General features: G+C 42.1%; 2 protein-coding genes across 7 annotated transcripts in view; one reads left to right on the forward strand and one right to left on the reverse strand.

The window, feature by feature from the left end:
- LOC111183006 (uncharacterized) overlaps nt 1-21,739 on the reverse strand; it is a 37,714-nt gene extending 15,975 nt beyond the window's left edge. The window contains exons 1-5 of one of the 6 annotated variants that reach the window (XM_030762796.2): nt 8,864-21,739; nt 2,889-3,043; nt 1,381-1,506; nt 659-809; nt 23-149 (exon numbers count right to left, since the gene is read on the reverse strand). In XM_030762796.2, the coding sequence (XP_030618656.1) occupies nt 23-149; nt 659-673 (142 nt within the window). In that variant the 5' untranslated portion in view covers nt 674-809; nt 1,381-1,506; nt 2,889-3,043; nt 8,864-21,739. Of the gene's footprint in view, nt 1-22; nt 150-658; nt 810-1,380; nt 1,507-2,679; nt 2,860-2,888; nt 3,044-8,863 lie in introns of those variants that run through there. The other 5 variants (XM_089909572.1, XM_030762798.2, XM_030762799.2 and 2 more) reach the window with 5 other exon arrangements.
- Nucleotides 7,160-18,766, forward strand: LOC111183102 (uncharacterized). Its single transcript, XM_089908588.1, has 7 exons — nt 7,160-7,362; nt 8,186-8,468; nt 8,934-9,327; nt 11,294-11,338; nt 12,044-12,205; nt 12,496-12,591; nt 17,295-18,766. The coding sequence occupies exons 1-7, from the start codon at nt 7,160-7,162 to the stop codon at nt 18,221-18,223; spliced, it is 2,112 nt and encodes a 703-aa protein (XP_089764714.1). The 3' UTR covers nt 18,224-18,766.
- Nucleotides 21,740-22,069: the final 330 nt, after the last annotated feature.

Genomic DNA, 22,069 nt, shown 5'->3' on the forward strand with positions numbered 1-22,069 from the left:
TATGTTGGGAAGCCATCCTTACCCACTGAGACCAGGTGGCTGTAGTTCTCCAGCATTACATCCCTGTACAGGGTCCTCTGAGCAGGGTCCAGTTGCTGCCACTCCTCCTGGGTGAAATCTACAGCCACATCCTCGAATGACACTGGACCCTGTAATAGCATGCTCCTGTTCAATCTGAATTGATCATTCTCATCATTTTTACCACAGTATACAAAACTACATTCCCAGTTCTACATTATGCCTATTGAGAAAAATGATGTAAAGATCTATCTTCAGCAAAAAGAGTCAAACACAGCAAGAGAACAGGAAAGCAAAAGAGACCTAATCACAAATGGAAATTTAATCAAGGCAGCATCCACTTCAAGTAAGTGGATTATTCAACAAATGGTACATGAAAATGCAAATCATGCATATGATATTCTCTAACTTTCCACTGTGTCTTCTCAAAATTTATATATAACGAATATATATATATGAACTATAGTTTAATAGTGGTTTCATGTGGTTTCAAAATATATAATCTGCATATTACATAGTAACTCTTTTCAAGTCTTTATCTTTCGTTCTCTCTACATTTTCCCTAATCCTAATTTTTGACTTTCCACTCTTTTCTATTTCATTGTATGGAAATCAAGTACAAAGTAAGCAAGCAACTCACCTGAGACTTGGTCATCTTCTGCTTCTCTTCCAAAAGGGAAAAGGTCTGAGGAATCAGGACTAGGAGATAGAATGGAGCCTCCTGGAGCCAGAACTGACATTCACCAGTCTAGAAACACTACCACCAAAAGTCACGTGGATAACAGGCCACCCTGTAGAAGAAGGTCATTTGGTCCTACGGAAGAGTCCTTACCGAACCACCATGTGAAGGAAGCCCTCTTGTGATTATAATATGATCACACAGAACTTGGACAAGGTGTATTTTTAATTGGATGAATGCTGATATGTTTTCTGTTGACTTACTAACACCTTATTGTTCCCCTTTGGATCAGCAATTATATTTGTTATTCTATATGCAGAACTACCATAAGACAATAATCATGGATATATATGTAAAGATGGAGCAGATGCCTGGCAATAAGAATGGGAATGACGAAGTAGAAAACTGCTTCTGTTTAGGGAATATGCATTCCCATATTCCCTAAACAGAAGCAGCCAGTAAAATCCTAAGAGCTCTTTCATGTTTTCCCCTAACTTGGCAAATTCTCTTGCCAAGTCAGTATTCATGGATTAAAATTATTGATTTTGTTAATTTTAAGATGTTTTCTGTTTAAATTTTTATTGCTAATTTTTAATAGTGCAGTTTCTATATTAAAAAATAGATAGTTATAGGTTCGAACTACTGTTAAACATGAACATACCACAATGCAGCAAGATAGTTACCTGGTAATCTTCTCAGTCCCAGGATGGGTCATGCAGACATGGGCTGAACTCATTTAGAGGAAGTGAGTCCTCTCATGATAGGAAGACTGTTTCATAAAGGGTATCCCAGGCTTTGTCAAAATAAATCTGGAAGAAAACAGTTAAACAGTCATGCTCATCTCTGAACACCCAACTCTGCAACAAGTAAACAGCGGGCATTTAATAAATGTTTGTTGAACAGAATATAGAAGCACTGCAATAAACTGAGGAAGAGGCAGGGCTGAAATCAAATCTTACATGAGAAAGAGAAAAAGCAGCCCTTCCTATCTGAGAACTGGCCTGGCACTCATAACTCTCCTATTTAACACGAACAATTACAAGAAACACTTACATCAGACAGGCCACTCCCTGACCAGGACAGATCTAGACAAAAACAACACCTCTCTTAAATCATACCTGAACACAGACAAAACATCAACATTCTCCAATTCACAAAATACCAAACATCCCCCTCTCCCAACTAACATGAAGGATTGCTACTTTTTTACCTATCACACCTTTAGCTTCAACCTAGTCATTCTTCTCTCTAGATAAGATTTATTAAAATTTCCACTCACTGAATTACCCCACTTCCTGACAACATCCAATTCAGAGCTAGGCCCGTTCCCTACACCCTCCTCAAAATCACCTAACACAAGGCCAAATCCTATAACAAGTGTTTTCTAACACCCTCTTATCGAGACACCCTTAACGGTCCCCACTGTGTACGTGTTCCTAACTAGATGCAAGAGCAATAAACCCAACTTATTCAACTACAGGGTGTTCCTGGTAGTTTTTGGCTCGACGGAATTGACAGTAATAATCCTGTCCCTTTAGATTTGTTTGGTCTTACATTCAAAGGATGTTTTCTTCTGTGATGATATGAATGATGGAAAGAGATGATGGCTTGAAAAAACATCTGTGGAGGAGCTTCACCTTGAGAGTAGCCTCTGACCTACACAGACTGTAAAGTGAGGCATTTCCCAGTAAACTGGGACTAACCTGTATCAGCTCTGGGCCCCATTAATAACCTCTAAAAATCACTGAATCACCAGGTGCAGAAATCAGAAATCTCAAAGAGCACCTCCACCCCCACTCCCATCACAGCACTGGCCATATAGGTCCACAAATCACTGGCCACACGGATACCCCATCAGCGCAAAGGCCCGCGGTCCCTGACCCACAAATAACACAGCTCTCCCTATGACTGATCCACATATATACCCAACACTCATACTAGAGACTCCCCACCACTGACCCCATAGACCTTCAATTACTGACCCTCATGGACCGCCGTCCCAATAACAATTTCAGTCTTCCTCAGGTCTCAACCCATAAATCCCCCTTCTGACCCCCAGCTCGATTATCAGGTCCCAAAACGCCTGCCACAGCTTATCCCAGTACGGATGTCACATTCATAGCGGCGAACTCTCTCGCTTCCTGTCTGGGTGAGCAAAGCACGAGGCTCCCGGGCCTTCGCTGTTCCGTACCGGGCATTTTGGCCGCTCCGCACCCTGAGCGTCTTTGTTCAGGAGGCAATATGGCCGCCCCCAAGCGCTGTGTCTCAGTGGGGGCCGCCATCTTGAAAGGCCGGCCAGTTCCGTACAAGCAGAGGAATTCAGTTTATTCGGAACCTGAGGCTGGGCTGTACCACCGCGGCAGCGAGGGGAGGGGGAAAAGATGACAAAAAGGAGAATTATACAAATGCGTAAGGTAGAAGCTATTGCAGACTTTACAGGATTGGGGAAGAATCTGCAGTAGGGCAGTACTTTACTGGAAGACTGTAACTGGTGTAAGAGGAATTTGGAATGGTGCAATCCTTTCGTAGGAGAGTCTACTGAAAAGGTCTGCTAAATGGTCCAGGAGATTCCAGTGTGGGAGAGGGGCAAAAGTGATGGAAAACTTGGGCAGCAGAGAGGGGCATGAACAGTTACTTATGCTAATTATTATAGGAAATCCTCCTAGGGGAAATTACAATTATGGTAATAAATCGCAGGGGGCGATTGACGAAAAAAAGGAAAATTGATGGATAAACAACAAGGTCCTACTGTATAGCACGGGGAACTATATTCAATATCCTTTAATAAACCATAATGGAAAAGAATAGGAAAAAGAGTATGTGTGTATATATATATATATATATGCATAACTGAATCACTTTGCTGCTTTGCTGTAAGGCACAAACTAACACAATATTACTTCAATAAAATTATTTTTAAAAAAAAAGAAAATTGAGACAGGGAAGAGGAGACTGAAACACAAAATAAAGGAGAAACTGAGGAAAAGAGAAAGGAAGCCTAAGGGACAAAAAGACCTAAGGCATAAGAACAGAGAGTGGAGACTAGAGGACAAAAGGGGGGAGAATGAGGGACTGAGAGTGAGAGACTGAGGACAGAGGCAAAGGAGAATGAAGGAGAAGGGGGGATTGACAGATAGAAAAAAGGAGAAATGAAAGGAGAAGACTGAGGTGGAATGACCCACCATAAAGTTTTGTCTGGAACTGCCCCAGGAAATCCCTCCCAGGGACTTCAAAAGTCCTGCTTTGGGAGGATGGCTGGGGAAAGTTGGAGAATAAGTACAAAACCCATAAGGTGGTCCCAAAAGTAAAGGTGTAAGCAACACTGTTATCCTCTCAAGTGGATAAGGCAAAGATTTTATGCATTTCCTGGTCTTTACTATTGCTTTTTTTTTCCCTTGGCTGTTGATGCTGGCAGTTTGCAGTTTACAAAAATGGTTTATCCACTGTTGCATCACTCTGGAGTGATACAATTTAAGTGTACAATTTAAGTGCACTGCAATCATAAGCTTTAATAATTAGTCTGTGGCCTTGTCTGTGGATTAACTGTTGTGCTTTGTACTGATATAGTACTAGTTTAATTTCTAACAGTGTGACTATTATGACCATGTTTTCTAAGAGTTCAGATAATGAAAACGAGAACATTTTTAATACCAATGACAGCATGACCCAGACATCACCAACAAAGACTCTTATTTTAATAACAGATGTAAAGACATATCCACATCTAGATTAGGGAAGTAAATAACTAAAACAGTGCAAACTGCAAAAGATGAAAAAAGGAATTTGGGATTGGGCATGGTGGAGGAGGGGAATAAAAGCACATATGGAGAATTAAATTTAAAAGTCAAGGATGAGACAGACAAATACTTCTAAGTAAATAAAAGGGTTTTTTTGTTTGTTTTTGGTCCCTCGAAAAGACACCAATGCTGAGTTGAAAATAGTGGCCGTTGAATTCGACTGGACAGATCACTCCTAAAGGGAATCTAGGCAGCAGAAAAGAAACCTGTCAACTGGCCCAAAGTGCCCCTGACACTAGGTGTACTTCTCACCTGGTTGAGGTTGCCTACTGGGTGTTTAAAAACCAAAATATAGAGGATAAAAAGGCCTGGAGGCAAGCCCACCTACTGGTTGTTGCCCTTCAGTGTCAACCAGACGGCATGGGAATTTGAACTAACTACCCACGGAGATTCTCGACCTGGTGAGTGATCCCCAGCCTCCACCAAGGTATAGCAAGTCAAGAAAACTAGTACCCAATCAGTGTGCCATATGTAAACAAGAGGGACACTAGAAGAGACAATGCCCTCAGTGCCCCCCAAGGTGGATGGAAATGGCAGAACCCGGCCACAACCCTCGAAGGCAGATGGTCCAAATAGATGAAGAATAATGGGGCCAGGGGCTCCTAAGCCAGCACTCCAATTGACCCCCGAGAAGCCCCGTCTGAGACTGGACACTGGGGAAAAGTCTGTTGAATTCTTAGTCAACACTGGTGCTACTTTCTCAGTTCTGAACACCAGATCAGGCACTCAGTCATAAGAGTTGTAAAATTATGGGAGTATCAGGGAAGGCCCAAGAACGGGCATTCACAGAGCCATTAAAATGCAAATTGGACAAACACGTCACCCATTCCTTCCTACACATTCCCAAATGTCCTATATCCCTGATAGGAAGGGATATCTTACATAAATTAGGAGTTACTATCCACCTAATGGGAGACAAACTGGAGATTGGCATTCCCCTAGACAGGGAGCACAAGATGGTAATGTTAATGGCTGAGGACAAACTTCCCTGGACAGATCTGAACAATTAGATCAAACAGCTAAGGGATGGTCTCCTTGCCTACGGGCAGTAGTAGCTACTGCAACCCCGCTAAAGGAGGTTGAGAAGTTAATGTTCAGACAGCAAATCACCATATGAACTCCACACCAGTTTCAAGCATTTAGTAAGCTCTAAGGGAACAGGTCAATTCAAGTCCAGGCTACACTTTTGGATACCTTAGTGGTTACTATGAAAACCTGTCGTACAGTGGGAGTTCCCTGGTGGTCCAGTGGTTAGGAGTCGCACTTTCACTGGGGCGCGGTGCAGCCAAGAAACAAGACAAGACAAAACAAAAAACCTGTCAAACCTGTCGTACATTAAATCCTGCCATCTTACTACCTACAGAAACAGGGCCCTTAGAACATGAGTGTATAGAAACAATAGACACAGTCTTATCCCAGTTACACCGATCTAGGAATCAAGCCTCTCCCAAACGCTGAAGAGGAGTAGTTTTGTGAGGGAGGGAAAAAGCCTGGTGGGATATGCAATAACCTCCCAGACCCAAGTCATAGAATGAAGAGGCCTACCCCCAGGGACTTCAGCCCCAAAGGTGAAACTGATGGCCCTCACCCAAGCCTTAGAGCTCAGGACAGGGAAGGCCTTAAATATTTACACAGATTCCTGGTATGCATATGCCACCCTACACAGACACAGGGCTATTTGAAGGGAAAGAGTTATGCTTACTGCAGAGAATAAACAGGTGGTACATGGCTTAAGCATATTGAAACTCTCAGAAGCAGTACACATTCCAAAAAAAGGTGGCAATGATTCATTGCTGGGGTCACCAAAAGGAGGATGCAGAGGATAATGGGAAACGACACGGTGGATGCAACTGCCAGAAAGGTGGCCCTAGAACCAGTAACTTGGCAACTACCCTTCATACTTTGAAGGTCAGATCCATCCAATTATTCCCCAATCTACACAAAAGAAATATTAGACAAAACCCCAAAACGGGGCTTCAATAGGGATTTGGGGAGTCATGGGTGGCTAGTTAATGCCCCAAACTGTAGCTTGCCAAGCCATCAGGGAGGACCATTAAGGATCTCACTATGGGCGGGAAGTCCTAGATAATTAGCTGGTTGAGATCATGGTGACCCCAAGCACGAAAAACGTAAACGGTTGGGTAGTTGAGACCTGCCCCAATGGTGCAATAAATAACCCCAACACCAGAGCCCCCAGAGGGCCCCAGATAAGACCCATTCAAACCAGAGGGACAGACCCTGGAGAACACTGGCAGATAGATTTCACTGTCACACTGAGAATATCGGACAATTTCAGATATAAGCATTCCCCACTAGAACTGAAAGGGCAGCTGAAGTGACTAAGGCATTACTAAAAGAAATAATCCCCAGGTTTGGGCTCCCAGGATCCCTACAAAATGATAATGATCCAGCATTTGTGTCTCAAGTGACGAAGGGGATAGTGAGTGCCCTGGGCATAAAATGGACCTTACACTCAGCCTGTCAAGAAAACTGGATTAAGATTCTTCTGACTGCTCTGCTCTACGTGTGGTTAGTCCCCGGTGGGGATAAGTTAAACTTAAATGCACCTGAACTCATGAATGGTAGATCCATTCCCCAAGCCCAAGAAAGGACACCTTAACCCCCTTGGAATGAAACAACTCAAGCTCTCCACGTAGGAGAAACCATGAAAGCTCTCACAGAATATGGTAACCACGAGCAGCCTGCACACACTGACCTGGTCCTACATCCCTTCCAGCCAGGAGAGTGGGTGTACCTAAAAACATGGAAAACAGGCCGCCCAAGACATCAACTCACTCCTAAGTGGAACGGACAGCACTTAGTGATCCTAACCACCCATTCTGCCCTGAAGTTGCAGGGGATCACTCCGTGGGTACATCACACTCCAATGAAGAGGGCTCCTGAGCCCCAACCTCCAGAGAAATAACCCAAGACAACAGACACCATCCCCCCACCCCCCGCTCCACACTACTCTTGTGAACCTCTCTCCAACCTAAAACTCCTTTTTCAAAAAAAGGCAAAAGATAAGTAATTGTATATGCCAAGCAATAGGGATTTTAGGATAACTGGATTGCCCTAGATTATCTGTTGGCTGACAAGGGAGGGGGTCTGTGCAAGTCAATACAACATGTTGCTTTTACATCAGTGTAAGTGGCCTGATTAAAGAAAGTGTAGACAGGCTACTAGAAAAACCAACTTGGTTAACAGAAGCCAGCCAGCCTAATCTGGCCAAACAAATTTTGGAACAGGGTAAAACAAGCCCTCCCCAGCATCCTTGGTTTCTACGTTTCCTGGGCCCCTTAAGAACCATTGTCCTCTTGCTGATATATATTTAGGCCATGTAGTTCAAATTGTCTGGCGTCCTTTGTCTCCAAAAGATTAGAATCTATAAAACTTCAAATGGTGGTCGCTCAGGGATACGAAGTCAGGGCTGAGGCCAGTCAACAATCAAACATATCTCAAGGCAGCAGGGGAGAAGTTGTGCTCCTCCACCTGGGGTTATGACAACACCCAAACTCGGCAGGAAGCAGTTGCAGAAGACAGACCCTCGCCCATCAGAACCCGTCAAGAATGAGGGGGAGGTCAAAAGAAAGAGGGGGGATTTGCCACTTTGCCAAAGGCCACTAGGGTCCCCTGGGAAAAATAAGATGGAATCTAAGTGATAAGGTCTAACCTCTTCTTTTGTGCTTAGTCTAGTTTCACTGGCCTGTAGAGGGCCGTGTGCAGAGGCCTTGCACCTAACCCATCGCATCAGAGCTCCCAGAGCAGAAGCGCCGTGCGCTGTGCTGGACACCCCAACTTGGCCTGAAGTGAGCGGAAGCCTGCGCAGGACATTCAATTCAAGATGGCGGTGGCAGCAGCCGGTCGTGTGCAGACGCTGTACCCGGCACTTCAGTCTGAGGTGCGTGAGCAACACGCCTAACCCTCACCCAGGAGATCTCCACCCCGCCCGCCACGGACAAGAACCCTATAAAGTAGCCCCACTAATGGTCTTTCCAGGAGAACATGTGCTCTAGAGCGGCAGTTTGCACCTCTCCATTCTTTGACCACAGAATAAAGCTTTCTTTTGCTTCTGAAGTAGACCCTTCTTGGGGCCCGACTCCAAAGGGTCGGGAACACACCTTCTTAATATTGAACTCCCCTGAGGAGTAAATCTGTCTCCAAGCTTTTTCAAATTTTTCTCTTTAAATATTACCCAGACGAGTTAGCTATTGGTCATCATATCTGTGTAATCAATATAAATTTGTGTTTGTGTTCTTCGGAATTATCCCACTCAGTACTAACTTCAACCATTGTTAGCTTCAATTTGCAGGCATTTTAATAAAATCTGTAAGATGTATTTCCCATTTTGTCGTAACTTCATACTCACAGGCCCACAACGAAAAGCCTTGGGTTCAAACTCAAATTCCAGAGTTAAGTCCTCAAATTTCTAGTGAAAGCCGGTCCTGCCGGGAGAGTTCTTGAAACGGAGTAGGTACGGACGCCACCGCAAGATTCCTGGCACAGTGCGCCTGTGCGTCATCCCCCAGTGGACCTTTTGCCGGGAAGGGGGTTGGGGACCGGGGCGGGAAACGCAGTGCTGGAATCAGGTGGAACGCGCCGGGGCCACACCTCACGCGCGCCTGGCCTCTCGCTGCGCATGTGCGGCGCCTCAGGGCGGGCGTTCTGGGAGATGTAGTTTGCAGTCGGAGGGAACACGCTCCAGCGAGCCCCGCGCGAGGCGGCTTCTTCTGCGCATGTGTGCGCTCCAAGTCCTCACGGTGGTGACCCCGCGCGGGGGTGAGGCCCGAGAGGTTAAGCCCCTCACCTGGCTGGCCTTGGTCGGGGCTGGAGGTGCGCCGTGCAGAGGAAGATGGCGCGGGTATGAGGCGGGTGGGGAGTAATAGAGCTCAGCCGGACTTCGGGGTAGAGGCGTGGACCGGCATGTGTCAAAAGCTACAGTGACCCTTCCCAGCCCGAGTCCGTGAGCCCCGGGTGGGCGGGCTCCCGGGACTGCGTTCTTGCGGGTCGGGGATCGGGCGATGCAGGGGCTCTGCAGGTGTGGCGACCCGGAGCGCATCCACCAGTGGCCGGAGCGCACAAGTGTTTAATGCCCTCTGGGGTGTGGAAAGAGAACCAGGCTTTACTGAAGGTCTGAATTGTTGCCGGTGGAATGCTACCTGCTTTTCCAAAGGTGTCTAGCTTTAACCCCACAGCAACCCTGTAAGTCAGTTTTTCAAACTATGGGTTGAAACCCAGCACGGTCGTGAGTATGGGTGATGAAATCTGTTCAGTTAGTAAAGACTAGTATTTTTATTTGCCAGTGCTTTTTAAAAGTTGGGTTGTAATTTACGTAGAATAATTTGCACGTAACTTAACAGAGAATAAAAATGTAAAAATTGTTGTATACACCCATTTAACCACCACACCATCAAAATACAAAATATTTTAATCCCCCAGAAAGTTCTGAACCTTCCCAGTCAATCATTCCCCCCGTATGCTGAGAAACAACCAGTTTTCCACTTTCTACAGGTTAATTTTGCCTTTTCATGAAACTTACTATAGCTACATATGTATTTTTTTTCAATGACTATTTTTTGAGCATCTATGAGCCAAACACTTTCCTGGTGCTGGCTATTGACTATTCAGACAAAAATCCCTGCCTTTACGAAATTTTAGTTTTAGTTAAGTAGAGACAGTCAATAAACAATAAGCATAATAAATCAGTAAATTATGTAGTATACTAGAAGGTGATGTGTTATACACAAAGAAAAAGTAGATCAGGGTAAGGGAAATGGGAGAAGGGTTAATTTTAAATTAGGTAGACAGGGAGCCCTCCTTGGTATCTGACGAAAGTCTTGATGAAATAGTGGAAGTGGGTGCTGGCCAGAGGGAACGGCTAGCATGGACGTGAGTGCGCACACACACACACAAACACACACACACACCTACATTAACATTAGGTTGTTTTGTAAAATATATTTGTTAGCTTAATTTAAAAAGGGGTGGGTGGGTAAAGTCACTGGTACAACACAGGTATTATTTCCAATTTTACTGAGGCTCAGGAAGGTGAAGTGACTTGCTCAAGGTCAAATAGACAGCAGGTAAATTCAAGCCCAGATATTTGTTTCCAACTCTCCTACTTTTTACAACATGTCTCCCAGCCTAAAACACAGCATTTGACTGAACTCTGCTCCTCCTCAGCTTAAACCACAGGGACCTGCACCTCAGTTCCCCTGGGGCAGATTCCAGACAGACTGTTGAATGAATCTCACCATGTGGACATTATATTTCCAAGTGTATAGATGTCTTTGCCTAGATCCTTGGTCCCACTGAGAACCCAATACTGATGCATCCTACTTTCAAACTGTAGCCTATCTGTAGTCCTACAGCCCTGGTTGGAGTCCACAGAACGCATGACTAGAGGGTCAGAGAAGGGCGTACATCAACTACCACTTACATTTTGATAAATTTCTGACAACATCATTTTTGATGATTACAAATTTACTTGGGGGGTATATATCTATTTGACTAACCAGTTCTTTAATTTGCTCCAACTTTAAGTTTGTTAAAAAGTGCTACAACAGATATCCTTGTAGCTAAATCTTAGTGCAAATCTGTGGTTTTCTCTCAATGAATTCTGGAGGACCGTGGGGGAAATTCTCCCACAGTGGCTTCTTCAACCCAACTGTTGAGGCAGCTGTGTATGGGTTGTTATGGTCACCTGTGTCAGGGTTTATTACACCAGTGGCTCTGGAATCTTCAAGTCATACCTGGTCTCACATGGCTCATTCTCTTAAACCTGTCTCTGTCTTCATAGATCTCTGCCTTCACCCAAGGGTTACAGAAAATGACCAAGTCCCAGGTGAGTAAGTTTGTTTTGCTATACAGGACCAGTAGTACAGGATTGTAAAAATGACCACATGAGCTGAAATAGTTCAAAGCAATCTTAATAATCAATGAGATTTTCCCCATTGGTTACAATTATTCTGTGACCTTAAACTTTTTTGTCAGAACATTGAATCCTTTCTTGACTATACAAGTATAGGAAAATGAAAAATAATAAAAACAAATATTCAGTACACTGTAATTTGAAACATTGAGAAAGTGTTTTATTCTTCGTTAAAAAGCTTATCAAGAGCGGTTTGAACAATGCCTTCTCATTGTATAACTTTTGACACTGAGTAAGCATTTTTTCTATGGCTTGACATATTGGCAAATTGGATCAGCTTCCAATATTTGATCCTTTGCATTTAGGACAGTCAGTTCTGGACATGTAGTGGGTACTCAGTAAATATTTGTTTAATGACTTATTATTAAATGAATGGCCTAATGGGTAATTATTTCACAAGTATAAAGTATTTCAAATATGAGTTTCGTGTCATGCACAAAATAGAACATAAATCTAGACAAACAGGCATCAAAGCACAGTGCTGGAGAAACAGAATGAGACCAGTTTAGTGTAATATCCCCCAAAACGAAGTGGGACTAAATTTTGGGAAGCATTGTCAACTAATGAACATGGTTAGAAACAAGTTGTCATGCATTTTTTCCATTTTATGCATTATAGATCATTTTAGTTGGAATAGGAATGTGTTGTTACAGAGACCAGTAACATTCAAGGACGTGGCTGTGGATTTCACCCAGGAGGAGTGGCAGTATCTGGACCCTCCCCAGAGGGATCTGTACCGGGACGTGATGCTGGAGAACTATATCAACCTCATCTCAGTGGGTGAGGACCATTTCCCAGTGTTGATTGGTATGCATCTGGTTGACTGCTTTTCCTTTCTCAGTTGCTCCAAATTGCCAGCCCTCTGAAATACTTTTACTAGTGTAGCTCTGAGTCTCAGTTGATGACAACTGACAATCTTTGGGGACATATGGCTACACGTTTGTTTAAAAAACCTCTTTTTAAGGTACAAGTGAGCACCTTTATCAGGCAGTCCCTGATGAAGCTGAGAGTTCAAAGGACCTGAAGCCCAAGTAGCTAGGTCCAAATCCCTTATCATTTCTCATTGACAGGATATAAAACCACCAAGCCTGCTCTGATCTACAAATTGGAACAAGGAGAAGAACCATGGATGGTGGAGAGAGAAACCTCAAGTTGGAGATACCCAGGTGAGTTAGGTGAAGAGTTGTGTGGATGGAAGTGAATGAAATGAAGTTCACAGTTGGTTAATGAGGGCTGGCATCTTTGAGAAATATGCTTCAGATTCTCTTCTTAAAGGCCTTGGACCTTTGGAAATAACTGGGGACAGTTAACATAAGTTTCATATCTACCTGAACACCATTTCTGTGTACCACCTTCACATATTAGTGTGGGTTTTTTTGCATGGCTGTTAGAGAGTTACAGTTTCTCCTTCAGGTGTATTCTGCCTGTGATCCCTATCAACTTCATTTAGGACCTTGAGAAGATATTTTTCTCTTTTTTAAAATTGTGACAACATAAAATTTACCATTTTAACCATTTTTAAGTGTACAGTTTAGTGGTATTAAGTACATTCACATTGTTGTAAGACCATCACCACCATCCATCTCTAGAACTCTTTCATCATCACAAACTGAAACCATTAAACAATAACTCTGTTCCACCTTCCCCCAGCCACTGGTACCCACTATTCTACTTTCTATAGCTACGAATTTGACTATTCTAGATACCTCATATAAGTGGAATCTTAGAATATTTGTCCTCTTGTGTCTGATTTATTTCACTTAGCATAATATCTCAGAGTTCATCTATATTGTAGCATGTGTCAGAGTGTCATTCCTTTTTACGGCTGAATAATATTCCATTGTGGTATATACCACATTTTATTTATCCATTCATCTACCAGTGAACATTTGAGTTGTTACCTTTTAGTTGTTGTGAATATTCCTTCTATGAACATTGGTGTACAAATATCTGTTTGAGTCCCTGCTTTCAATTCTTTCAGGTATATACTCAGAAGGGAAATTGCTGGATCATGTGGTAATTCTCTATTTACATTTTTAAGGAATTCCCATGATATTTTCCACAGCTACTGCACAATTTTATATTCCCACCACAAGGCACAAGTGTTCCAATTTCTCCACACCCTCACCAACACTTGTTATTTTCTAGTTTTTTTAAATAAATAGTCATCCTAATTGGTATGAAGTGTATCTCATTATGGTTTTGATTTGCATTTCCCTAGTGATTAGTGATGTTGAGCATCTTTTCATGTGCTTATTGGCCATTTGTATATCTTCTTTGAAGAAGTGTCTATTCAAGTTCTTTGCCTATTTTATTTTATTTTAATGTATTTATTTTATTTTATTTTTGGCTGCACTGGGTCTTTGTTGCTGTGCAGGTTTTTTTTAGTTGTGGTGAGCGGGGGCTACTCTTCCTTGTGGTGCATGGGCTTCTCATTGCGGTGGCTTCTCTTGTTGCGTAGCACAGGCTCTAGGCGCATGGGCTGTAGTAGTTGTGGCTTGCGGACTCTAGAGCGCAGGCTCAGTAGTTGTGGTACACGGGCTTAGTTGCTCCGTGGTATGTGGGATCTTCCCAGACCAGGGCTCGAACCCATGTCCCCTGCACTGGCAGGTGGATTCTTAACCACTGTGCCACCAGAGAAGCCCCCATCTTTGCCTATTTTAAAACTGGGTTGTTTATATATAAAGGATATTAATCCTTTACAAAATATATGATTTGCAAGTATTTTCTCACATTCTGTGGGAATGTAAAATTGTGCAATAGCTGTGGAAAATATCATGGGAATTCCTTAAAAATGTAAATAGAGAATAGAGAATTACCACATGATCCAGCAATTTCCCTTAATAGTGTCCTTTGACACACAAAAGATTTTAATTTTGATGAAATCCAGGGGCTTCCCTGGTGGCGCAGTTGTTGAGAGTCCGCCTGCCAGTTTACCTATTTTTTCTTCTGTTGCCTATGCTTTTGGTGTTATATCCAAGAAATCATTGCCAAATCCAACTCCATGAGGCTTTTTTCTGTATTTTCATCTAAGTGTTTTATCTTTTTTTTTGGCCACTCTGCAGTCACGTGGGAAATTAGTTCCCCAATTAGGGATCGAACCTGCACCCCCTGCAGTGGAAGTGCAGAGTCTTAACTACTGGACCACCAGAGAAGTCCCAAATAAGTGTTTTATCATTTTAGCTCTTTAAGTCTTTGCTCCATTTTCAGTTTATTTTTGTATATGACATAAGATAAGGATACAACTTCATTGTTTTGCATGTAGGTATCCAGTTTTCCTAGCACCATTTATTGAAAAGACTGTCCTTTCCCCATTGAATGATCTTGCTACTCTTGTAGAAAATCATTTAACCATATACATGAGGGTTTATTTCTGGGCTCTCTATTCTATTCCTTTGGTCTGTCTATCTGTCTTTATGTCATTACCACACTGTCTTGATCACTGTGGCTTTGCAGTATGTTTTAAAATCAGGAAGTGTTAGTTATCCAACTTTGTTCTTTTTTTGGAGTGTTTCACTACTTGGAGTCCCTTGAGATTCCATGTGAATTTTAAGATGGATGTTTCTATCTCTGCTAAAAAGTCACTGGGGTTGGACCTAGAGTTTTTGATCTTCATTTCTCTAGCATTCTAGCCTACCCACCATCACCCTTGCATTGTCATAGTGTCTTTTTTTTTTTTTTTTTAACATTGTATTAATTTCCCAGGGCTGCAATTTAAAAATCACCACAGGGCTTCCCTGGTGGCGCAGTGGTTGAGAGTCCATCTGCTGAGGCAGGGGACACGGGTTCGTACCCCGGTCTGGGAAGATCCCACATGCCGCGGAGCGGCTGGGCCCGTGAGCCTTGGCCGCTGAGCCTGCGCGTCCGGAGCCTGTGCTCTGCAACGGGAGAGGCCACAACAGTGAGAGGCCCACATACAGCAAAAAAAAAAAAAAAAAAAAAAAAATTACCACAAACTAGGCTTAAAACAACAGAAATTAATTGTCTTACAGGTATGCAGGCCAGAAGTTCAAACTCAAGGAACTTCTGGCCTCATGGAGTTTGGGGCCCAGCATGGTGGTACATGAAAGCACTCTGGTTCCCCAACCTGTGAACTTTCTGAACCCCCTCCTTTAGGGTTTTTATGGAGACCCCATTACATAGGCACGATTGATTAAATCATTGGCCACTGGTGAGTACTTCAGCCTCCAGCCCTTCTCCCCTCTCTGGAAGTTGAGGCATGGAACTGAAAGTTCCAGCCCTCTAATCACATGGTTGGCTCCACTGGCAACCAGCCCCGATCCTTAGATGCTTCCCATAAGTCACTTATTAACATAACAAAAGACACCTTTATGACTCCCATCACTTAGGAAATTACAAGGGTTTTTGGAGCTCTGTGCCAGAAACAGGGACAAAGATGAAATATATATTTCTTATTATAAATCACAGTATCACTGGGATAAAAGATATGTGTTGAAGCCTCTGGGGTTCCAGTGGTAGATATAGAATAGAAATTTACTCATTTTATTTAAAGAGTGATGACTTACATGTTGGGAACTGGGCCAGAAAGCTCGGTAGGATTGTTAAATTCTGAGCCAAGTGGTGCCTTTATTGCTCTGGATATAGGCAGCGTAAGTGTAACAGTAGTCAGGTACTGTCAGAAGTTTATAAAATATCAATAGATGAAAATGAAGATTGATAGGAATTTAGATACAGGGTGAGAAATCTACTGCTTAAGATTACATTAATAGAATCCAGATGCTTGGAAAACATGATATAAAGCAGAAAGTGGCAAGAACATAGTTGTCTGCAGATCAGTAATGATAAATATAATTATATCTAACTAGTGAAACATTACATGCTAGGCAGTATTCTGAGTACTTAAAGCAATTGACTCGTTTAATCCTCACAAAACCCTGTAAGATAGGGCTATTATTATCCTTTTTTCATAGAAGGGGAAATTGAGGCCCAAAGAGATTAACTTGACCTGTGTCACACATCTAATTAGTGATGAAACTAAGACTGTAATCTGGATTCAGAGCCCACGTGCTTAATGACAATTCATTTTCCATCTGTGGTAGGTAGAGAGCAAGGTAGGGAGAGCATTTAAAAGTCAGGATTGATTCAGTATCTATGAACTATTATAGAATAATATGATACACTCAGTAATCAGAATTTAGCAGTGACTAATCCTGAAGCAAGGTTGGCTTATCCTATGGCATATTTTCCTCTTACTGGACATAGGAATTCCTATGCCCTCACACCTATACAAGAATGAATTACCGTTATACTGGCTACAAAAGTGTTCCTGTTTACAAGTAGAATTGATGGTTTTATAAAATCAGTTTCATGCTGCTGGATGAATAGACAAGAGCTCATAGACATTGGAAGCAAACAGACAAGTGAAGATTAAACTACAGCAATCCAACAATGAGTTGATGAGACACTAGCTCAAATCTCTCTGTTCCTCATCTGGTCCTTCCTTTATTTCCTCTAATCACCATTTTACCCTAGTCACTTTTATTTCTCCTAGATGGGCTCTTCCCATTGACCCTGTAGCAGCTGTTCTTCTTTGTTCCTTTTTACTACTTCTTGACATTATTTCCATTTTTCTCCCCAGTTTACGAAGTCTTGTTTGCATATAGTCAAATATATTTATGTTCATTGTCATATTATCTAGTTCTTTTACTACTACTACAGTTCTTTTAAAAGTTGTGGCTTTCCTGCTAAGCTCAGGGGTATAGATTCCATTTAGCCTTGGTATTTCTTTTAGATATGGATACTGGGTCTGCAGGTAAAGATTCAATCTCACAATAGGGCAAAAAGCTATGAGTCATAATACATTAGCAGAAATATTCACTGACATATAGTTTATTATGCTTCCTTCTAGAAAAAGTCTGGCAAGTTGATGACCACATGGAGAGGCACCAAGAGAACCAAGGAACACTATTCAGGCATGTTGCATCCACTGACCAGAAAACTGTGACGGAGGAAAAGCGTAACAATTGTACTGCACTTGAAAATAGATGTCATCTGAACACAGCCTTTGTTTCTTCAAAACAAAGACTCCAAAGACATGACTCGTATGGTAGAAGTTTTAACTATTTAGACTTATTTAGTGGTAACAGAAGATATGCACGAAAGAATGAATGTAGTGAATGTGGAAAAGCCTTCTTCCAGAAGTCAGACCTCATTATACATAAGAGAACTCATACAGGAGAAAAGCCCTTTGTATGTACTGAGTGTGGTAAAGCCTTCAGCAAGAAAACAAATCTCGTTATACATCTGAGAATCCATACTCTAGAGAAACCTTATGAGTGTACTGAATGTAGAAAAGCTTTCTCCCATAAGTCACACCTCATTGAACATCAGAGAATTCACACTGGGGAGAAACCCTATGAGTGTAATGAGTGTGGGAAAGCCTTTTTCCAAAAATCACACCTCAGTATTCACCAGAGGACTCATACTGGGGAGAAACCCTACGTGTGTGATGAATGTGGGAGAGCCTTCAGCATGAAGTCACACCTCTTTGTACATCGGAGAATACACACAGGAGAGAAACCTTATGTGTGTACCAGGTGTGAGAGAGCTTTCAGTGAAGTGTCCTGCCTTATTAGACATAAGAAAATCCATACTGGGGAGAAACCTTATGAATGTAATGAGTGTAAAAAAGCCTTTTCTGAGAAGTCTGACCTCATTATACATCACAGAACTCACACAGGAGAAAAACCCTATGAATGCAATCAGTGTGGGAAAGCCTTCAGACATAGCTCAGCCCTCTGTCGCCATAAGAGGACTCATAAAGAAAAAGTTTCTTAAAAGAGACACTAATGTGGGAATATCTTCAACTAAAAATTACAGTGACAGAAAGCCTTCATTAGAAATCAAACCTTATTATGTATCAAGAAGTCTTAAGAAGAAGCCTATTAATTCAACAAATTTAGAAAAGTATGTAGCTATGTTTCTGTAGAAATCATATTTCAGATGTGATGCCAAAGTATTTCTAGAAGATATTGCAGAAAGTACACCTCCTTGTTAAAGGATATATGCTTACCGTGGACTACAAAGACTTTTGAAATATTAATAAGTGGGCTAGTCAAAACAAAATTAGAAAATCATATATGGACAGTCTGCAAAATATGAAAGCATTATATTCCAAACTGTTCTAAATTACATTATGCACCACATAACGTAAATCGTGTAGGTATTGGAATTGCTCATGTGAAGCTAACAATTACGAATATAAAATAAGCATTATATATGTAGAATGCCATTACCAATTATTTTCCACATTAAATAATACTATTTTTCCTTTTTTTTAATTACTTATTTAAAATTTTTTTTTTATTTTTTGACTGTGCTACACAGCTTGCAGGATCTTCGTTCCCCAACCAGAGACTGAACCCAGGCCATGGCAGTGAAAGTGCAGAGTCCTAACCACTGGACCACCAGGAAATTCCCTATTTTTTTCTTCTTTTAGCAAAGTATGAATTGTAACAAAACATAGGGCATCCTAAATAAGAATTCTAAAGTATAAAATAAACTTTTTTCCTGTTGTTTGTTGGCATATATAAAAGACTCCTGCTACTTCTTGATCAGTGATAAGAGTATGTAAATGTATTATTATTTACATAAAGTATATATGAGATAGATATCATATGAGAGTGAGCAAAAGAAAGTAGCCATGGTCTCTTACAACATTCACTACAATTTAAATAGTTGTTTTTGGTGACTAAATTACCCCCTTTTTTTTTTTTTTTTGGCGGTACACAGGCCTCTCCACTGTTGTGGCCTCTCCCGTTGCGGAGCACAGGCTCCGGACTTGCAGGCCCAGCCGTTCTGCGGCATGTGGGATCTTCCCGGACCGGGGCACGAACCCATGTCCCATGCATCAGCAGGCGGACTCAACTACTGCACCACCAGGGAAGCCCAACCCCTTTTTATATACTGTTATTGTCCCCCCAGATCCATATGTTGAAGCCCTAACTCCCAGTGTCTCATAATGTGACTGTATTTGGAGATGGGGCCTTTAAAGAGTAATTAAGTTAAAATGAGGCCATTAGGTGGGCCCTAATCAGCCTGACTGGTGTCCTTATAAGAAGGGATTAAGATACCAGGGATACAGATACAGAGAGGAAAGGCCATGTGACGAGACAGCAGGAGGGTGGCCTCAGAGGAAACCAACCCTGCCTGCCCCTTGATCTTGGACTTCTAACCTCCATAACTGTGAGAAAATAGATTTCTGTCTTTTAAGCCAGCCAGTCTGTGGCATGTTTTTTTGGCAGCCCTAGCAAATTAATATACACACTATTATTCATTTTCACTGGATTACTTCATAAGTTTGAGTATACAAACTATAAATACTACACAATCTAACAATATGATTGGAGGCTTGTTGTACTATGCACCATTTCTATCTATTTGGCATTTCCTAATTCACCTGTGATAGAATAGTAAGAAATACTTTTCATTAGGATTTTACAGTTCAGAAATATAGGGACTTTTTTCAGAGAGAATTATTCATTTAAAAAAATAAAATCCATTCAATGGTGGTGGGTAGATACCCTGTAAATTTCCATGTAAACATCCATGGCATTAGAAATCAACTTCTCCCTTATTTATTAATTTTAAATGCAGCCTCATTTTTTCCTAACGTGAGTTTTAAAAGAAAATTATGTACACATGTGAAAAACATACAAGAGGTGGTATAAGAGCTCTCGTTCTGCAGGCAGCCGGATTCTAGATCTACTTTGAGCCTTATTTTCTCTTCTGTGAATTAGAGATAACAATGCCCTAATTTGTTGGGTTATTGCAAAGATTATACAAGATGGTATATGTACAGTATTCATAAGATGTTAGCTATTTTTATGTTTTTCAAAGGTACAACTGGAACTTTAATTCTAATTAGAGAGATAGACAAGGAAATGATTCACTGTAATCAGGGCTGTGATAGAGGGAGATAGAAAGGACTTGGGGGAGGGGGTGTCACATGCATCATTCTGTTTCATTCTTGCAAGAATATGAGCCTGGAACCACTGCCCTACATTGCCCCTATATTAAGTCACTGATTTAGTGGTTGGTCCTAGAAGTGTATTGCCTGTGTAACAGAAAATAAAATATGTGACATTGGCCTAGCACTTGGGCAGTGAGAAAACATGTCAAAGGCTGAAAAGATGATGACAAACTGGCAAAACAATTGGTAAAATTGTCTCCTCTACATACACCTACTGTGCTAACAGCTCTAGAAGATATTAGAAAACAGAGTGTTAGTAATATTTGCTCACTGATATTAGCTGCATTTGGCAAGCTTTTACAAGAAAGAGATAAACTCTGGAAAAATTAGTGATTGACAAGCCAAAATAAAAGCAAATAGTCCAGAAATTTGGGGCCCTACAGAATTTTTTTTTTAATTAATTAGTTTATTTATTTTTGGCTGCGTTGGGTCTTTGTTGCTGCGCGTGGGCTTTCTCTAGTTGTGGCGAGCGGGAGCTACTCTTCGTTGAGGTGCGCAGGCTTCTCATTGCGGTGGCTTCTCTTGGTGCGGAGCACGGGGTCTAGGCGTGTGGGCTTCAGTAGTTGTGGCACGCGGGCTCAGTACTTGTCGCTCATGGGCTCTAGAGTGCAAGCTCAGTAGTTGTGGCACATGGGCTTAGTTGCTCTGCGGCATGTGGGATCTTCCCGGATCAGGGCTCGAACCCATGTCCCCTGCATTGGCAGGCGGATTCTTAACCACTAAACCACCAGGGAAGTCCCCCTACAGAATTTTTTTTTAAATTATTTCTAGACTTCTAATAGTTGAGAACGATTTAAAAGGTTTTGAGAATCAACAACCTGATAAACCTTTCAGTGAAATAAGTGACTTAGAAAAAAGATCTTGTTGAACTCTGATATCTTCAAAGTGTCTCATCTGCCCACCCCAGCTCCATGTTACAGGAGCTCAATTTTAGTCAGCTCCAACTGAGAAGACTTGGGCTCCCGTTCCCAGCCTAGCTCTTTCTTATGCAGTAGCTCTACCCAAGACAAGGTAGGCCAAGAATACTGGGGCCCTGATCCACCCCGCTCCAGGCTTTATGTTTGTAGGGCAAATGTTCCACACCAGGGGGTGATGGGGGACCGAAAGCTGAAAGGACAGCAGGCTATTTTCCCAACCCCCATTTATAGAACAGAGGTTCCATACGGGGAGGAGTAAATCAAAAAGACCTCGGGCTTCCATTTCTCCTCCCAAATCCCACTTGCAGGGAGGAGTTTCCATGCCAAGAGGAGAAACCGAGAAGCTTCCTTAGCTCCAATGCAATAGTGTAGACATCTGTCCAGGGAGAGAGGCAAGAGGAAGGACTGGAAGCTCCAGAGCTCCACAGAGGGACCTGACTTTATTTAGTACACAGTGTGGAGAAATGCTTGACTTCAGACATTGTTGAAAACAGAGATCTTAGTGGCAAGCAATTAGAATTCTATTCCATAAAATAAGTAGCAACAAATGAAATAGCAGGCCACCCGAAAGTTTAACAGAGGGAACCAGAGAGATAGCTTAAAAAGTGCCCTGGAAGATCACAGTTATCCCTGTCTGGAAGGCTGTGCACACATCTAAGTTTCACACTCAGAACCAACCAGAGCAGGCACTTGAAAGGTATAGTCACTAACTGAACATAGGCCAGACTTGAAAGA

Source organism: Delphinapterus leucas, chromosome 3, assembly GCF_059928025.1.
Source record: "Delphinapterus leucas isolate spDelLeu-1000000601 "Yukka" chromosome 3, BTC_Dleu_Yukka2, whole genome shotgun sequence".
Taxonomy (NCBI): Eukaryota; Metazoa; Chordata; class Mammalia; order Artiodactyla; family Monodontidae; genus Delphinapterus; species Delphinapterus leucas.

Coding starts and splice junctions, on each gene's coding strand:
- LOC111183102 (XM_089908588.1), top strand. CDS start 7,160: ATGAAAGCTCTCACAGAATATGGTAACCACGAGCAGCCTGCACACACT. Junction 9,328..11,293: donor GGCCTTGGTCGGGGCTGGAG/GTGCGCCGTGCA, acceptor CTGTCTTCATAG/ATCTCTGCCTTCACCCAAGG. Junction 12,592..17,294: donor CTCAAGTTGGAGATACCCAG/GTGAGTTAGGTG, acceptor GCTTCCTTCTAG/AAAAAGTCTGGCAAGTTGAT.